This window comes from Alligator sinensis, unplaced genomic scaffold, assembly GCF_000455745.1.
Source record: "Alligator sinensis unplaced genomic scaffold, ASM45574v1 scaffold280_1, whole genome shotgun sequence".
In the NCBI taxonomy this organism is placed as follows: Eukaryota; Metazoa; Chordata; order Crocodylia; family Alligatoridae; genus Alligator; species Alligator sinensis.
Window position 1 is genome coordinate 3582244 of NW_005841835.1, and position 20197 is coordinate 3602440.

The 20197-nt window shown below is 44.2% G+C and overlaps 1 protein-coding gene across 1 annotated transcript in view; it reads right to left on the reverse strand.

Annotated features, from left to right (window-relative positions):
- Positions 1-20197, reverse strand: part of TTC6 (tetratricopeptide repeat domain 6) — a 127879-nt gene that overhangs the window by 23084 nt on the left and 84598 nt on the right. The window contains exons 24-28 of the mRNA XM_025201442.1: positions 16776-16910; positions 9902-10051; positions 7621-7761; positions 6114-6227; positions 4056-4175 (exon numbers count right to left, since the gene is read on the reverse strand). Of these exons, the coding sequence (XP_025057227.1) occupies positions 4056-4175; positions 6114-6227; positions 7621-7761; positions 9902-10051; positions 16776-16910 (660 nt within the window). The remainder of the gene's footprint in view (positions 1-4055; positions 4176-6113; positions 6228-7620; positions 7762-9901; positions 10052-16775; positions 16911-20197) is intronic.

The following is a 20197-nucleotide window of genomic DNA, read 5'->3' on the forward strand; positions in this document are numbered from 1 at the left end:
ACCAAAGTCTACCAAGGACAGATAAAAGGCAGTGAAAAGTGACCCTCAGTGGTGCCCTCTTGATCTCCAACTCGACCAGACCTGTCCAGCCAGAAGGACCAGCCGGCGACCCCCTTCTGGAGGATAACACCACGCTGAAAGAAGCCTCGACTGGCCATCGACGGCAGACTCCAGCGCTTGTAGGATAGGTATGTATACCTGACTCTGTAGCTTGCTACTGTATGTGTGTGTGTGTGTGTGTGTGTGTGTGTGTGTGTGTGTGTGTGTGGACCAGCCCCAAGGTTTATGATTTAACTCATTACAGTGTTTCAATCCGCCTAATAAACTAGAATTTTAAGGATCCCAAGTTGGACATTTGTAGCCAACACTGGTTCATTATAATGCTATCCATATTCATCCTTGGACCTTTGAAAACCACCCAATTTTCTAGAGTACCAAGGCTGAAATCATTACTGTCACATAAATCTAAGACTAATAGAAAATAAAGACCAATACAAGTACAATTGGTCTTTGTAAGTAACAACATATTACAATTTTTGAGAAGTTTAAACTTTAAGAATATGAAAGTATAACTCTTACAGGTTGGCTGACCTCCTACGTCGGGCTTTAAACTAAGTATGATGGGGGATGGGGAGACAGGAGATGGAGAAAGTCTAGAATGTACAAACTGAGAGAGATGCAACAGTATATACCAGGTAAGTACCAAGGGGCCCTTTGGGCATCAGAACGGGGAGGCACCAAAGGCACCATTCAGAGGGCTCAAGTGCCTCTATACTAATGCTAGGAGTATGGGGAACAAGCAGGAAGAACTTGCACTTCTGCTTGCAGATAATAACTTCGATTTAGTGAGGCTAACGGAAACCTGGTGGGACCCTAACCATGACTAGGTGGTTCACACTGAGGGCTACAGGTTATATAGAAGTAGGGAGGAAAGGGGGCAGGGTTGCTCTCTATGTAAAGGAGCATTATACATTTACCGTAATCAAAATGGGATCAGAGGAGGAGAAAGTTGAGGCATTGTGGGTTAGGATACATGGAGGTCATGGGGAAAGGGACTTGGTGGTAGGAGTCTGCTACAGACCACCACACCAAGAGGAAAAGCTAGACTTGAAATTCTTGAGGAAACTCTCAAAGGCCATACAGTCTAGGAATGTGGTTGTCATGGGGGCCCTAAACGACCCTGACATCTGCTGGGAAGAGCAGTCATCCAAATCCAACTGTTCACGTAGGTTCACCTAACACAGGAGGTATACGGTCCCACTAGGGGGAATACCTTACTGGACTTGGTGTTGGCTACAGGGGAGGACCTGGTAGGGGAGCTGCAGATCTATGGTCACCTTGGGGACAGTGACCACCTATCAGCTGAATCCACCATACGGGTAGGGTGGGTAAGTTAACTAGTAGGGTGGAAGTGCTTGACTTTAGGAAGGCTAACTTCAGTGTACTTAGGTGTCTAGTCAATGACACACTGCAGAAGAAGGGTATTGATGAGATGGGAGTCCAGGAAGGGTGGTCTTTTCTAAAGAAAGCGATCCTTCGGGCACAGAAGGAGATTATCCCAGCACAAGGGAAAAGAGAAAAGGAGCCAAAAAACTTCCTTGGCTAAACAGGGAAATCCAGGGGAGCCTAAGGGCAAAAAAGAAGGCATATAGGCAGTGGAAGCAGGGGGAAGCTACCAAGGTGGAGTATACCTACTTGGCCCGCACTTGCAGGGAGGCAGTTAGAAAAGCCAAAGCAACTACAGTGTTGAGGCTGGCAACACAAATTAAAGACAACAAAAAATCTTTTTTTTAGGTGTGTAGGAAGGAAGTAAAATGAAAACGCAGGACAGCATAGAACTCCTACTGAACAAGGAGGATCAATTAGTGACAAACAGGGGGGACAAGGCTGAGCTATTCAATGAGTTTTTTGCCTCAATGTTCCTGAACAGGGCTCAAGATAAGTCTCCTAATGGGTTCTTACATGGGCATCAGAGGGACATCAGCCCACCAACTGTTGACACTGACTTGGTGCAAAGTCACTTGGATGGACTGGATGTGTTAAAGTCAGCAGGCCCGGATGAGCTGCATCCAAGAGCACTGAAGGAATTGGCTGGTGTCATAGGAGAACCATTGGCACGGCTATTTGAGCACTCAACTAGGTCCCGGAGGACTGGAAAAGGGCCAACGTGGTCCATATTTTCAAGAAGGGGAGGAAGGAGGATCCGAGTAATTATAGGCCAGTCAGTCTCACCCCCATCCTTGGAACGGTCTTTGAAAAGATTATGAAGGATCATATTTGTGGGAGTCCAGTAGGAAAAATAATGCTGCAGGGAAACCAGCATGGATTTGTAGTACATAGACCATGCCTGACCAATCTGGTTTCGTTTTATGACAGGGTCACAAAATGCTTAGATGCAGGAGTAGAGGTGGATGCTGTTTTCTTGGACTTTAGCAAGGCCTTCGATATGGTGTCTTGTCCTATTCTCATAAATAAATTAAGAGGCTGTGACAGATGTCTACACGGTCCAGTGGGTGGCAAATTGGCTTAGCAGTCACACCCAGAGAGTGGTAGTAGATGGGTTGGTATCAACCTAGAAGGATGAGAGTAGTGGGATCCCGCAGGGTTTGGTCCTTGGACCTGTACTCTTCAATATATTCATCAGAGACTTGGATGTGGGTGTGAAGTGTACTCTGTCCAAGTTTGCAAACGATACTAAATTGTGGGGTGAAGTGCACACTCCAGAGGGTAGGGAATGATTGCAGGCAGACCTGGACAGGTTAGAAAAGTGGGCAGTACACAATAGTATGCAGTACAACAAGGACAAGTGCAGAGTGCTGCACCTAGGGCGCAAAAATATCCAGCACACCTACTGGCTGGGAAGTGAACCTCTCAACAGCACAGAAGTGGAAAGGGATCTTGGAGTCATAGCGGACTCCAAGATGAACATGAATTGTCAGTGTGACAAAATCATCAGCAAAGCTAACCGCACTTTATCATGCATCAGCAAATGCATGACAAATAGAACCAAGGAGGAGCTACTTCTCTATGATGCATTGGTCAGACTGCAGTTGGAGCACTGCATCCAGTTTTGGTGCTGTATTTCGAGAAGAATGTTGATAGACTCGAGAGGGTCCAGAGGAGGGCCACTCATATGGTCAGGGGCTTACAGGACAAGCTCTATAAGGACAGCCTGAGGGACCTAGACCTCTTCAGCCTCTGCAAGAGAAAGCTGAGAGGTGATCTTGTGGCCACCTACAAATTCATTAGGGGGACGCAGCAAGGGATCGGAGATGCTCTGTTCACCAGGGCGCCTCTTGGAGTAACAAGGAACAATGGTCACAAACTGACAGAGAGCAGATTTAGACTAGATATCAGGAAGAACTTCTTCATGGCAGAGGTGGCCAAAATTTGGAATGGGCTTCCAAGGAAGATGGTGCTCTCCCCTGCCTTGGGAGTCTTTAAGAGAAGGCTGGATAGGCATCTGGCTGGGGTCATCTGACCCCCGCCCTCTCTTTCCTGCCCTGGGTATGGGGTTGGACTCGATGATCTGTTGAGGTCACTTCCGACCCTAGCATCTATGAATCTATGAATTATCAAGTTATCAAGAAGTCTAGGTCTCAGATTGCTACAGTTCTATATGCAGAATTCCCAGCTAAGAAACAGGATGTCTGACCTGTGGATGCAAAACAATCTAATCAGAATTTTCTGTTCACTTATGTTGATGGTATGAATTTATACTAACTTTGCACTAACAAAAATGATTAATCAGGGTGCAAGTCAGTGGCAAAATCAAGCCCTCATTTTTTAATTTATGCATAGCTCTCACATTTTGAGCCCAGTTCTCATTGACACTCAGGCCCTTTTATACCATTACAGCAACGTAATGGCAGGGAAGGGTGATGCAACTGTATTTTTCTCCCACTTGCAGGTCCTTTTAAACTGCCAGATAGGTAATAAAGGCTAAAGGACAATTAGACCCATAGAACTTAAGAAATAAAGCAAAACATGTACATTACTCTTCATGCCATCCATACTAATGTAATAGAAGTATCATGAAATTTAGAATTGTATACCTCTAATGCATTAGAGTAGTCCTCTAGTTCCATATAGAGCAGTCCACGATTAACTAACACTTTCAAGACAGTTTCCTTACTTGACTCAGAAAGTAGCAGTATTCCATAATCTTTCAAAGCCTACAAGCATTTAGGAGAAAAAATTTAAAAGCAGTAATTTAATTCAGAAATATACAATGTTAAAGCCCAATTCCCCAGAATATCTATGAACATGCCTTATAACTAACCAAGTCGTTCTACCTATTGTAACATGACTCTTCAACCATTTAAAATTAAGCACAATCCAAATGTTTTCAGGATTGGGCGCTAAATAGCGCAGTATTATAGGATAGTATTAATATGCATGTCCTTTCCCTTACAGTGCTCTCTGTTCCCTTTATTTGTCATATAAACTCCTATTTGCAGAGTGCAGTAGTACAGAAATTACAGACAAAATCAGTACTATTTAGAATTACATTTGTGTTGGGATTGCATCAATTTCAGATTTAAAAATAAAACTTACTTCATCTGTATTGAATTTCTGTTTTCCATATTCTTGTTTAAGTTGTATTTTAATTTTTAACCTTATTTTCAATGCATCAAGCATTTCTAATATGGTATAAAATTGAGTCATTTTAAATGAAGTCTCATAATTAAATATAAAGAATACTGGAATGCCAGGATACTAGATTTATTAACTAAGTCATAGCAGAAAGTAATGATATGAACACACAAAATGGAAGTGCATCAATTTATGAATATATCAAAGTTGTATTCAACAATATTGAATCTAACAATAAATTCATCCAGGGTTAAAGTTATGGCAATGTAACTCACTTGTATCGCTACAGGCTCAGATTTGACTTGTCCTTCATGGACTACAATCATGGCCTTTACAAGAATATATACCAGGGGTGGGCAAAATAAGTCCCATGGGTCAGATCCGGCCTACCAACTGATTGTATCCAGCCCATGGGCAAACAGCTAGAAAATGAAACTTGTGAGATCCATTCCATGGGCAGCTCATGGCTCCAGCTGCTGCATAGTGCCAGGCAGATGTGGCAGGTTCCACCCAGCACTAACACGGCAGCATCAGCTATGGACCGTAGCAGATGCCCTGACTGCCATCCAGAACCTGCCTGCTATTTCCACAGCTGACACCGATGCCCACCTGTGGCTGCTTCCTACACACTGGGCAGGTGCTGGCGTAAGCTGGGGATGTAGCCAGTGTGTTCTGGATCCAGGTGGTGATCAGGGCTTGCTGTAGCTCTGGGTATGGGGTGGGCAGGGGGGGAGGGAGAAATCAGGGCTTACTGCATCATCGGGGTGGGGATCAGGGCTTGCTGCAGCTCCAAACTGGGGGGATGGTGCAAAATCGGGGCTTCCTGCAGCTCCAGGTTGGGGGGCAGGGTAGAGGATCAGTGCTTGCTGCAGCTCTGGTTTGGGAGCAGGGGGTCAGGGCTTGCTATAGCTCTGGGCAGGGGGGAATCTTGCTGCAGCTCTGGGTCAGGGTGTGGGGGGAAACTGAGGCTTGCTGCAGCTCTGGGGGTGGGAAATCAGGGCTTGCTGCAGCTCCTGGCAGTGGAGAATCGGGGATTGCTACAGCTCCCAGCACAGGGGGATCAGGGCTTCCTGCAGCTCTGGGGGAAGGGGACAGAAATCAGAGCTTGCTGCAGTATGGGAATGGGTGAGGGAGCCCCTGGGGAGCAGACACACACACACACACACACACACACACACACACACACACACACACACACAGAAGTGTTGCCCTCTACTTAAGGAATTTTGTTGAGCTGCGGCGGGGTTGGGGAGACCCAGCCCACGACAGCTCATGAAATCTCCCTATGTGGCCCTGTGGCCAAAATAATTGCCAACCCCTGATCTATACTTGCTTGTGTCTGCAAAATGACTGCTTAAATATTTATGGAGAAAATGCAAATGCAAGTTTTTTAAAATCTATTTCCTAAAGGACATAACAATAGAAGAAGCTATTTAAAACATCAGTGAGTGCTATTAATCTTTATTAGCAGTTATTAGCAATTGTAAAATCAAGTACTCTTGAATAGGATATTATACCTTTCGGAAGTCCTTTATATGGTGATAACAGATTGCTCTGTTAAAATATGCCAAAATGCAGGTTTTGTCCAAGTCGACAGCTTTGGTAAGGTCTTCAATGGAATTTTTATAAGTCTGCAAATAAAAAGCATGGAGTGTAACTATAATTGGAAGCATCATATATACTTTGTTCAACATGCTAGGATGAGTACCCCTGAAACTTTTATAGGTTTTTTTTATACTTTGGGAACAGCTGTATGTTTTGAAAAAGTATTTTATCTAACCAAGGGCATAGAGTAGGTTGTTTAGGCTGGGGGAGATCGCTTGTTGCCTAGTTGCTTAATTGCTGGCCTTGCTAGAGGGAAAGCCATATCAGCAAGGTCCCTAAGGGGTTGGAAAGGGGGGTTACTGGCTGAGCTTGCTGAATAACAGGTGCCACATCAGCAAATTACACTGTCACGAAGGCAAGTTCAAACTGACTAGGGAGGGGTCAGTAGCTAGGGTGAAGTGCACATGGACCAAAAGGGGCAACCTATAGTAACTGCATACCATGTAAGGCTAGAAGAGGCTATATAAGGCTAATGCCCACTTGGGTGGGGGTGCTTGCTTTGCGAACGATTGCCAAGCACCGTTTTCTGCGCAGAAATAAAGATTAAGTTGGATCCTTCACCCCTGTGTGTTTATTGGCACAAGCGCACCGGGCACGAACTCACTGTCCTTTGGGGACAACACTAGTGTAAAATCTGACTGCATAGTTTTACAGTTCTTGTCTCGTCAACAGTACTGGAAGGCACTCTCATATCACAGCTTTTCAATATTCACTATGGGCCAGTAAATGCAATCTTCCCTTAGATAGTATTTCTACAGCAGTTTTTATTGGGCAAAGACTGGTTGACTGAACATTACTACTGTTTTCTTTTTTCACCCAGAAGGCTGTATTATTTAGTCAGACCTTAATGTGACCTTGATACATTTTCCTATGCCAGGGGTGGGCAAAATGAGTCCCAGGGGCCGGATGCGGCCCGCCAGGCCATTCTATTCGGCCCACGGGGCCCCTAAAAAATTTAGAAAGTTAATATTTATCTGACCTTGGCTGCCTATCACGCAGCCCTCGATGGCTTGCCAAAATTCAGTAAGCGGCCCTTTGCCCAAAATAATTACCCAACCCTGTATGCCCTGCTTTTGATCCTTTTATTTTATTATATCTTATTTTATATCATTTTCAAATCTGAATAGTAAATTTTATAGGTCTAAGGTTAATCAGTGTTACTTATAAGAGCTCCTTCCATGGGTGTTAGAGGGATATAGCCAGATAAATGCAGCAACTTTTCCACTCTATACAAGAACCCCCACCCTCCAAAGTGTCTTCCACTGAGCAAGGAAAAAGTGGAATCATATTACCTAGATGGAACTGCCCACCTCCAGTGGTGGCTCAATCCCCCAGCTTTTGCCTCTCCACCTGTGGGTAAGGCAACAAAAATATTTCATGTACCTCATCCAAAAAAATAAGAGTAATGCACATTCCTACCTTATTATGATATTTCAAAGTTCCTCTGTAGAGATAGGCTCTCACGCTCTTAGGATGAATTCGTATGGCCTCATTACAGTTCAGAATTGCTTTGGAGTACCTTCCCTTACTACCATAGTAAGCAGCACGGCTTAAATATGCCTTTAGAGATGAACACAAAAACATATTGCAAAGTGGTGCTAAAAAGCCTGACATTATATTATGAACAACAATTGTATAAAGATATTTTTAGAATTTAAAAGTTTTAGAAACACTCATTATACGGAAAAAATCAAATTAAATTAAAATAGGTGACCTTAGATATAATTATAGAAAATAACATGAATATTGAAACATGAAAGAACTTATAACCTATTATAACCAAACACCCATTATCACCACTGTGGGGAGAAGTGAGCACACTAGAAGAGAGGGACAGGCTACAACTAGATCTGGACAGGTTACAGAGGTGGGCAGATGAGAATAGGATGGGTTTCAATATGGACAAGTGCAAGGTATCACACCTGGGGAGGAAAAACCAGCAACATACCTACAGGCTGGGGAACTCCCTTCTTGTCAGCACAGAGGCAGAAAAGGATCCTGGAGTCGCTATTGATTCCAAGATGAACATGGGCCACCAATGTGGGGACGCAGTCAGGAAGGCTAACCACACCTTGTCATGCATCCATAGATACATCATGAGCACGTCCAAGGAGGTGATCCTCCCCCTCTATGCGACACTGGTCAGGCCACAGTTGGAGTACTGTGTCCAGTTCTAGGCACCGCACTTCAGGAGGGATGTGGATAGCATAGAGAGGGTCCAGAGGAGGACCACTCACATGATCAGGGGGCAGCAGGGTAGGCCCTATGGAGGAGAGACTATGGGACCTGAACCTGTTCAGCCTACACAAAGGAAGGCTGAGAGGGGATCTGGTGGCCACCTACAAACTTGCCAAGGGAGACCAGCAGGCAATGGGAGAGTCCCTGTTCGCCCAAGCACTAGCAGGAGTTACAAGGAATAGTGGCCATAAGCTGACTGAGAGTAGGTTCAGGCTAGAAATCAGGAGCCACTACTTCACAGTCAGGGCAGCTAGGAGCCAACTTCCTAGGGAAGTGGTGCTCGCCCCTACCCTGGGGATCTTCAAAAGGCGGCCAGACAATCACCTAGCTGGGGTCGTTTGACCCCTGCATTCTTTCCTGCCCATGGCAGGGGGTCGAACTTGATGACCTGCTTAGGTCCCTTCCGACCCTACCAACTATGAAAATATGAACCCAAATACAGGAAACAAATATGTTGAATACAAAAAAAAATATCAAAAGAAAGAACACAAAATAAACAGGCCTTAGAACAGAAACATCCCAATGATATGCAAGCTGTTTTCAAGCTGTTTCAAAACATAATCTGATAATTTAGAAATCATTATAATCTGATGTAAAACATGTCCTGGAATTTCACAAATTCATCACCTCCTCATAATGAAATAGTACCTATTTGATGTAACACCACAAAATAATGTACAAGATCTCTCTGCAAGTCTCCTCCAAACTTGTACCCTGAATAATTACCTGTTCTTAAGGAAATCACGATGCTGTGCACATACAGGGCATGTCTACACAAGACATTTCCTGCAGTTGTCTAATTAGCTCTGCAGTAAATGTCTCAATGTCTATACATGCAGTGTTATCAGGACAAAGTAAACTAATTAACTCCACCACAGGTTAGTACTTGTAAATACAAGTACTATGCTGAGGTGGATTTTTTTTTTACTCTGCAGCAATGGACATGTAGATGCTGATGGGACTGGTTGGGACATGAGGGTGCTCCAGTGCACAGGCTGCCTGCCAGCTAGCCTTACACTGGAGCACCCTTGGGCCCCAGCCATCCCCTCTGCAGCACATTGAGCTAGGGCAGAGCAGCCCCAGGCTGGCAGGCCAACCCCCAGACTCCATGCTAGCTGGGGCTGCTCTGACCTGGCTCCAGATGCTGTGGTTCTAGATGCACAGGTAAACATGGCACCTGGGAGCAATAAACTACAGTGAAATATATGCCAGAGTTTGTTGCTACACATTAATAGCACATGTAGATGCACCCACCCTGAGGGAAGTAAAACAAAGCCTCCAAATGGTAACAATTACTCTGGTTGAAGCAGCTAAGAAAACTAAATATGATCAATAAATGGGAGACATAATTTTCAGGGAAATGTAAGCAGTAGATTGGTCCCATATCACTCAAACGTATCTGTGAAAGAATTTCGAATTCTTTAAAAGCTTGCACAAAAACAAACTGTAATTTCTGCATTACCTGGAAATGTGCTGGATTAATGGCAAGTGCTCGATTGAAATCTTGGATGCACTTAGTTTGTTTGAGTTGCATTCTGCACAGTCCTCGCTGATAAAAAGCATCAGGATATACTGAATACACTTTGACAGCAATGCTAAAAGCTTCACAAGCCTAAGGAAAGGACATACTTGTTTGAATTAAATGTAACACATTTATATAATTGGAAGCACAAGCAGAATATACATTTTAAAACCCTGTAGTATATTCCCAAATAGTTTTATAGACTTCTCACTTTTTGTTTTACTCCTACTTACATGTCTATGGATTTCATAGCATCTGATGAAGCAGGTTATTCCCTACAAAAGCTCATGCCTCCCAGTGCTCAGCAGCCATCAAAAAGGCAAATGAAATGTTAAGACTTATTAAGATGGAATTTGTAAACAAAGCAGAAAGTATCATTATTTCATAGATTTCATAGACATCAGGGCTGGAAGGGACCTCGGAAGATCATCGAGTCCAGCCCCCCGCCCAAAGGGCAGGAAGTCAGCTGGGGTCATAGGATCCCAGCAAGATAAGCATCCAGTTTCATCTTGAAGGTGTTCAATAAAGGCGCTTGAACCACCTCCGGTGGCAGGCTGTTCCAGACCTTGGGGGCTTGGACAGTAAAGAAATTCTTCCTTATGTCCAGCCTGAAACGATCTTGAAGTAGTTTGTGACCATTCGACCTCGTCATCCCTTGGGGCGCTCTGGTGAACAAACGTTCCCCCAGATGCAGGTGGTCACCCCTGATAAACTTGTAGGTGGCCATCAGATCACCCCTGAGCCTGCGCTTTTTCAGGCTAAAGAGCCCCAGGGCTCTCAGCCTGTCATCGTAGGGTCTGTTTCCCTGACCTCTGATCATGCGCGTGGCTCTTCTCTGGACTCTCTCAAGCTTCTCCACATCCTTTTTGAATTGTGGAGCCCAAAACTGGACACAGTACTCCAGCTGCGGCCTCACTAAGGCCGAGTACAGGGGGAGAATGACGTCCCGGGATTTGCTTGAGAAGCATCTATGGATGCAAGCCAGCGTTTTGGTCGCTTTACTAGGCACCACATCGCATTGCAGGTTCATGTTCATCTTGTGGTCAATGATGACCCCCAAGTCTCTTTCTTCCATAGTGCTAGCCAACATAGCACTGCCGAGCCTATATGGAGGGGCTTCCATATGACAAGAGACTAAAGAGGCTAGACCTATATTCACCAACCCACTCATCACTAGATTCCACCAGGTAGACTATGTTGGAGCTATAAATGGCACCTACTTCACCATCCTTTGCCTACCCCAGGGTACCAAAGAGTTCATGAACTACAAGGGCGTTTTCTCTATCATGCTGCAAAGCATTGTGGACTTCTGTGAGCACTTCACCCATATCAACATCAGCCAGGCAGGCAGTGTCCAGGATGCCAGAGTCTTCTGCAATTTCAGTCTGCCTAGAATGATGAAGAATGAAGAGAATATTCCTGGGGCTCTCAGCATCAAGGTCAAAGGAATCCTCATCTCAACCTTTCATCATCAGCAACCCTACCCACCCTCTCCTCCCCTGGCTCATGAAGTCATACATGGGGCACCTGGACAGCAGGAAAGAACACTTCAATCACTGCCTCAGCAGGTGCCACATTAATATTGAGTGCACACCTTTGGGTGCCTCAGGGCACACTAGGGGACTCTGGATGTATGCTTAGAAATGGCTAAGGAATAATTGCCACATTTCTTCACCTCTGCCTCTACCACAAACTGAAAAAAAAATTGTTAGCTTCAACCAGAATGTTTCATTTATACTTTCATAGGGTCATAGGGAAGTAGGGCTAGAAGTGATCTCACAAGATCATCTAGTCCAGCCCCCTGCTCAAGGAAGAATCACCCCTGACTAAACCATCTCAGCCAAGTGTCTGTTTAATCTGCTCTTGAAAACTTCCAAGAATGAAGAATCCACAATTTTTCTAAGTCAGGACCGTCAAAGACATGATATTCAGGTCAGATCTGACCCATGAAGTCCTACCATCTGGCCCCGAATACTGCTCCTGAGTCCTGAGTGGAGCCACCTGTCAGGCTAGCAAGAGCAGGCACATGTACTGCAGGTCCAGGACTGTCTAAAGCAGGCATCGCATGCACTGAATATGGCATGCTGGGGTGGGGAGAGAGTCTGTTGGCCTAATCCATCCCGCACCATTCATGTAGCCCATGGACGAGCCCAGCACCATTCAACCAGCCCACGGAGCCAAATGAGTTTAATACCCCTAGCTACCTCTAGCAACATGTTCCAATGCTTGACCACTCTCAGTCAGAAAGTTCATTCTAATATCCAAGATAAATTTCTTCTGCTGAAGGTTGAGTCCATCACTCCCAGTCCTGTCCTATACAGCCCCAAAGAAATGTCCATGTCCATGCTCTCTAAACGCCCGTAAGGTATTTGAAGACTGTAATCAAATTCCACCTCAGTCTTCTCTTCCCCAGACTAAAGAGCCTTAGTGTTTTCAGCTTTTCCCCATAAGGCATACCTCCCAAACTCCTAATCATTCTACTGTTCTGCACGGGACTCTTTCCAAACTGTCTACATCCTTCTTGAAGTGTGGGGCTTGAACCTGGACATAATACTCCAGGTGAGGCCTTACCAGTGTTGAATACAGCAGAAGAATCACTTCCCTCAATTTGCAAGTGACACTCCTGTTAAGACAACCCAGGTAGCTGCATTCCTGTTAATATAACCCAGGATGCTGTTTAATTTATTTGCAATGAGAACATGCTGTTGGCTTATATTGAGCTTATGGTCTATCGTAACCCCATGCTTCTCTGCAGTATTGCAGCCCAGCCAGTCATTTCCCAATCTATATTTGTGCGTGCAAATATTCTGTCCCAAGTGCAGGACTTTGCACTTGTTCTTGTTGAGTCTCAACAGATTGGTTGTGGACCATTTTTCCAGTCTATCCAAGTCATTCTGGATCCTAACCCTACCCACAATTCTACCCAACTTGGTGTCATCTGCAAGTTTTCTAAGCATACATTCAATCCCATCATCCAAATCACTAATGAAGATATTAAAGGATATTGGACCTAGGGCAGACCTTTGGGGAATGTCACTTGATACCTCCTCTTAACTAGACGTTGAGCCATTGAGGACTACTTGTTGAGTGTGACTGTCCAGCCAGTTATGTATCCACTTTACAATATTGTCATCTAGTCTCTATTTCCTTTGTTAATGAGAATGGCATGGGAGACAGTGTCAAAAGCACTGCTGAAGTCGAGGTATATCACATCCACTTCTCATCCCCTTTCCACAAAATCTTTCACCTTATCACAAAAAGAAATCAAGTTGGTCAGGCATGATTTGCTCTTGGTGAATCCATGCTGGCTGTTCCTGATGGTCTTGTTCTCTCTAGATGCTTCCTAATAGATCCTGTTCCACAATCTTTACAGATATTGAGGTCAAGCTGACTGGTCTGTAGCTCCCAGAATCCCCCTTCCCTTTCTTAAAATGGGCACTATATTTATCTTTTCCAGTCATCCAAGAGCTCACCCAGCCTGCATGAGTTCTCAAAGAGGATAGTCAATTACCTCAGCCAATTCCTTTAGTGCCCTATAGCACATCCCATCTGGCATGACTTAGGCTTGAAAGCTTCTAACTTTTCTAAGTAATCCCTAACCTGTTCTTCTACTACTCAACACTGTTTGTCTCCTTCCCTATCTTTGCTACCAGCTGCACTCATCATCTGGTAGCTGCTCCTGTTTATGAAGTAAAAAAGGCATTAAAAAAGATAGGCAGGGGAAAAAAAAGAGGAGCTATTGCCCTCTATAGAAAAGTGATGTGTTCTGAGGTGCAGTACAAAGTAGAAGATAGGCCTCTTGAAAGCCTCTGGGTAAAGGTCAGAAGGAAGAGTAGCAGGGGATGCCATCGTGTGTTTCTATTACAGTTCACCAAACCAAGAGGAGGAGGCCTCCATTAAACAACGAGGCCTTCATTAAACAACAGATAGAAACTTCATTTTTCTGTATCATCCCTAACTAGACTTCTTCCACATTCCATAAGGGATCTATGGTCTTCCTCTTACTTTTGACATACTTGTAGAATGCCTTTTTATTGCCTTTTATGTCCCTTGCCATCTTCATATCAAATTATGCCTTGGCTATACTAAATTTTTTCCCTATGCACTCATGTCACTCTAGTACCATGACAAAGTTTTCCCCTTGCCAATCTTTTCCAACAAGCTATGCCTATCCATGACTGTACCCCAGTCATGTGAACTATTCCACTGCATCTACATAATCCCAGTTGCATCATAATTCTGTGCTTGTACTAGGACCCCAAATTCTTCCCATTTGTTTCCTATACTTCTCACATTGGTATATAAACATTTCAGGTATTTAACTAACTATCCTATCCCTGGAAGATCCTGGGGTTAAAAAAAAACTGCATGGAAAAAAAGGTGGTGCACATGGCAGCAGCATATGCCACCAAAATTAGAGCCCAGCCAGCTGGAGCCACACACTGACTGCTGGCAGGCTCCTAGCTGCAGAAGCACCATGGCTGCAATTTCCCCAGACCCTAGGGCCCCAGGTAAATGTACATGGGGCAACCTGCCACATGCCAGAGTGTACGTGGCAGAGGCATTCCCTGGGGACAAGTAGTAGCAGCACAAGGTGTGCTGCTGCTTCTTGTTCCCAGAGAAACAAACATCTGCACCCGTGTGGACATGGCCCTAATGTTTACTCAGAATATGGAGGGGATTTACAGAAGTGATGACCTTAAATGTGGCAATGTCCTTGGTTAGCAACTCCAGTTCAAAGGTTCAATGAAATAAAAAAATAGAACAGCTCAAGTATTACTCCCTTAACCATCCAAAACTGAGCAATTGGAAAGATGGAAGCCCCTATATAACAGTGGCAATTTGAATATACTGTAGGTAGAGTGATTCACTTGCCTCCTGTTACTAAGGAAATTATTGATATATATGTTTTGTTGAAGTAAAGCCCAAGTGACACTAATCAAAATTAGGGTTCCAACCTAAGGCTATCACAAACTAAATCAGACTAGTAAATGTATGAACCAAGTTAGAATGTCTTAAGTAAGCCTAAATGAACTCAAATTCTGACACCTAGGATGGATTTAGTGTAACCTTGGCAAGTAAATTTAGGTCCTGATTTTGCAAAGTACTTGAGCAAGAACTTTATTGTAACCTGTGCTTAGGCTCATCTCTGCACAGCAAACAACGTAAGCACTTGCTCCCATTAATGTCAATGAGATTTTGGCATATGTCACAGTGCTTTGATGAATCAGAATGAATAGCATTAAGTGATTTTCTGAATCAGGGCCTTAATTTTTTAGTGCTTTAATTTCCCATATGTAATTCAGTCTGACAAGAATATTACTTCTTTCTGCACTTCACAAATTTTGCATGATTTTCAGAGGTGTTCAGCCAGGTTAGTCTGAAGTCAGGCAGATGGAAGGGCAGCATGGCACCATGGAGACTAACTGGTTCAGAAGTATGAATTTTTGTAGACGACAACCTATTTCATCAGACACTAGGAATAGACCAGTTTGATCATGCTCTAAAAATGACAGGAAGAATAAGCCTTTTGGAGTTAATATTATGAATACAGTTAAATTTTAACCTGGTCATATAGGCTGCCTATACACATGCTCAGAGGTGGAGGGGGCAGGAGCATTTTAATTAGAGTGGTTCCCAGGCAGTTGTTTTAGTTAAAGCACCTCAGCATCATGTGTATTAAGCCCCTGCAAATTTAAAAAATGGCTGTGAGACACTTTACCTAAACTTTATTCAACAAGGTTTAAAGTGCCCTGCAGCCATTTAAAAATGTGTGCGGGCTTAATACACATGACGCTGCAGCAATGCTGATCAATCAAGTCTGCTCCAATGCATTCTAATTAGAACACAAAGTAACACATATACAGGCAGCCTATATCCAAAGCCCAATGCAGGATGACTTGCATTGATTTTGATAGGCTTTGAATCAGGCTGAAGAATCATGAAGAAACCTGTAACTACAGTAAAAAACAACAAAAACCCTTTAACATTACCGTACAGAAGACAGTACTAAATTAAATAATAATACCTACTTTAAAAAAATAGTCATATAATGTGTACAATGAACACCAAGAACTGGAATAAAAATAAAGGCTTTCTTAACCCCTGCAAGATTACAGCTAACAGTTAACTTCAGTGTTATGCACAGAGTTATCTACATTGCTTATAATATTTAGGAGGAAGAAAATACACAAATAAGACAGCATATTAATTTCTATTCCATCAGAAACACAGAAAAAAGTATGCACAATTAATGAAAAATTGTAACTGATATGGAAAAAACGATGTACAAAAATCTGCAAAAGCATGAGACATGACAGAGTTTAAAAAAGATGTGAAAAGCAGGAGACAATTAAAATATTTCACTTGTTTTATCACAGTTGTCATGGATCTTGTTTACATATGCTAAAGCCACAAAGCTGACATGTTCCAAAACAGTGGTGCCCAAGCTTTTGTTCCCTCAGACTGGATGAGTGATACAGGGGTGGCTGTTGGACCTAATCCTGTGGGGATCACAGCTACTGTAATCCTGAGGGCTTGGGGGTGCAAGAAACCCCTGGACTCTGGGGATCACAGTTGCCCTGATTCCTAAAGCCCCGGGCGGGCCTGAAACTCCCAGACTCTGGGAAACACAGCTGCCCCAATACTTAGGGCTTGGGGTGGGCAGAGGAGAGAAGCTCCCAGGCCCTGGGGGTCTTGTCAAACTTTATAACTGGCTGGAGCTTTTTACTGTGTAATAGCTACTTTGCATGTGTGGCTGGTGTCCAGTTAGTTGTGCAATACCTGTAACGTGTAGAGCAGGCCTAATACATACCTGTAAGAAATTTACTTGCTCCATATAGCACAAACCCATGAAATAATAAATTTCTGCAGTCTCAAATGTATTAGGCAGGGGTTTTGCTGAAGAAGCCAGGAGTTTCAAAGCTGCTTTAAAACTTTCCAGTGCTTCCTGTAATAATAAAGGATATTATTCTAATATATGTAAAAGAATTGTAACTAAACTCTATAACTACAAATATTAAAAGGGATGTAGAAAAATTTTTAAATTCAGCCCATGCCCTTTTTTTCCTTTTCCTCTGGTATAAAAAAAGGCCCAAGTTATTTCTGTCGTGCTTTTAAAGGACTGTTCTTAACCTTATAAATGTAAGAAATGTCAAGTCTGGTACTTCCTTGGTTTTGCTAGAGGCACTTAGTGCCCTTATATTTTAATTGAATGTGTGAGGGTAATTAACATAACCTTTCTTCAAAACATTTCATTAGCTGCTAGACATAATGGATTTAACCAAAGGTATAACTTTCAACAGTTTGATTAATATTCTTTAGTACCCCTCTGCTTTCAGTATCCTGCTTTCTTTGATGTCATAATCTGACTAAGGACCAGATTCCAATGAATCTCATAGGTGTCTTAACAGGATTTAAGCAGAATTTAGGTGTCCAAGTCACAAAAAAGCAGCCCAAATCAACCTCTTTCTTTTGGCCTTAAAGCCATTTAGCATCCCTAAACTTATCTGGCCCTCTGACCACTACCCCATGTTCCTCATCCATGTGGGCATGAATGACACTGCTCAGAGCAATTGCAGCCAGATCGTGAGTGACTACAGGGCTCTGCAGGCTGGGCTCAGAGGGTTGGGGGCACAGGTAGTTTTCTCCTTGATCCTCCTAGTTACGGGTCATGGACACAGGAGGGAAGAGATGTACAGAAGTGAACACAAGACTACGGCAATGGTGCCATTGTGAAGACTTCCGCTTCTTTGATCACAGTCCACACCTCAGAGAGAACAGCAGTGGTTTGTTGGGAAAGGATGGCCTCCACCTCACTCGGATTGGAAAAAAAGTTTTTCTTGGCCAGAATGGCTGACCTGCTTGACAGGGCTTTAAACTCAGATTGCTGGGGGATGGGCAAACAATCACTAGTGCAAGCCCTGGAAGTGACAATCACAGAATCAGCAGGTCAGGTAACACAAGGGAACTTACTCCAACCCCAGCCCAAGGATGGGACTCTTCTAAGCGTGCAGGGAAGCCCAGGGCTTCTGACAGCAGGCTTACCTACCTGTTACAAATGCCAAGAGCATGGGGAACAAACAAGTGGGGTCCCTCAAGGCTCTGTCCTAGGGCCTATACTATTTAACATTTTCATTAATGATGTAGACATTGGTGTCAGAAGCAGACTGGCCAAGTTCGCTGATGACACCAAACTCTGGGGTAAAGCATCCACACCTGAGGACAGAAGGGTGATCCAGGCTGACCCTGACAGGCTCAGGAAATGGGCGGATGATAACCTGATGGTGTTTAACACTGAAAAACGCAAGGTTCTCCACCTTGGGAGGAAAAACCTGCAGCATGCTTTTAGGCTTGCCAGGGATACGCTGGCTAGCACTATGGATGAAAGGGACTTGGGGGTCATGACTGACCACAAGATGAACATGAGCCTTCAATGTGATGCTGCAGCTGGTAAAGCGAGCAAAATGCTGGCTTGCATCCATACATGCTTCTCAAGCAAATCCCAGGACATCATTCTCCCCTGGTACTCGGCCTTGGTGAGGCCGCAGCTGGAGTACGGCATCCAGTTTTGGGCTCCACAATTCAAAAAGGATGGGGAGAAGCTTGAGAGGGTGCAGATCACGTGCATGATCAGAGGTCAGGAAAACAGACCTTATGATGAAAGCCATGGGACTCTTCAGCCTGGAAAAGCACAGGATCAGGGGGGACTAGGTAGCCACCTATCAGTTTATCAGGGGTGCTCACCAGGATCTGGGAGAATGTCTGTTCACCAGAGCACCCCAAGGGATGACAAGGTTGAACAGTCACAAACTCCTCCATGACCATTTCAGGCTGGACATAAGGAAGAACTTCTTTACTGTCCGAGCCCCCAAGTTTTTGTAGCAAAACCCCCAGTTTTTTCTTTTTTTTTTTTTTTGGTATTTATTTTAAAATGCATTCCCTCCCCTTCCCCAACCATTTCTGACTTTTTCTCTCCCTCTCTATTCCCTATAGATAAGTATAAGTGAGCTCAGACTTAGGAAAAGCTTTAGACATTTTTATTCTTGTAGCAAGTTTTTGGTTTTGGATATCCACCGTTTTATATTGTATTATTATTAGGTTTGTATTGATTTTTACTGTTGTATATTGTATTATTATCATTTTCGTACTGATTTTTATAGTTTCATATAGATGCTGTATGGTTTCGGCCTGTGTTTGTAAGTGAACCAAAGTCATGTCAAGCTTCCATTTTATATGTCAAGTCTCCATCTTCTGTCCTCTGCCTGGGAGTCCCATGTTGCAACTGTATGAGCCACGTACCCCTCCCATGTAAATTGGTTCCCCAATGAATGAGTGTGATTAGGAATGATTGAAATACAATGGTAGCAGGCCTCTACTGAATGGCCTGAAATGACTGGGCCATCACCTCGCATTGATTCACCCAGGAACCACGGACCTCACCCAGGAACAGAGACAAGACCAGCATTTGAAAGACAAAGGACCCTGCAAAACCAGCAACTCTCACCATTACAGACATCTGAAACTGCACATCCCTGCATGGAGCACACATGCTCAGTATGCCAGGGGCTGACCCTTGCCTGGGCATGCCTCCTGTCACTAGGGTCACACAAGATCTGCCAAAAAGGGGCAGTGAAGATGGACCCAGGGGGACACCCTCTCCATCTGGACCAGCACCATACCACACCATCTATCCACCCAGAGGCCCTGCTGGCGACCCCCCTCTGGACACCTACTGGACAAGGACCCCTTTCCAGCCTGGATAGGTAGATATTACCTGCACACCTCCTCCTACAATTCGGACTCATTCTCTCTCTCTCTGTCTCTCTCTCTCATCCTGGACTTCAGTGGACTTCAGCCCCTGCACCAAGCCTCTCTAACCCCTGCTGCCAGTGTGTGTGTGGGGGGTGGGGGCACAGGGGAGTACAAGGGAACCAATTTGGCATTGTGTCACCATCTCCCCTGTTCAATAAAACCACTGTCGTTTGCAACCCTGAGTTGGGTCATGTTGTACTGAATCCCAGTCCCTTCCCTATCTTAAATTCCAGTCTCATTCTCTCTCTCTCTCTCTGCTCCAGTTCCCACCCTCTCTGCTAGTTTCCTGATCTCCTCCCAATTCCATCTCCCCTTTTCTGCCACCCCTCAGCCTCTCCTTGCTTTCCTACTTTCCCTGCTGCCTGCTGCTCTTCCTGTGATTTTCTGCTGTCCGTCTCTCTGTTTTCAGGCTTCCCCCACACC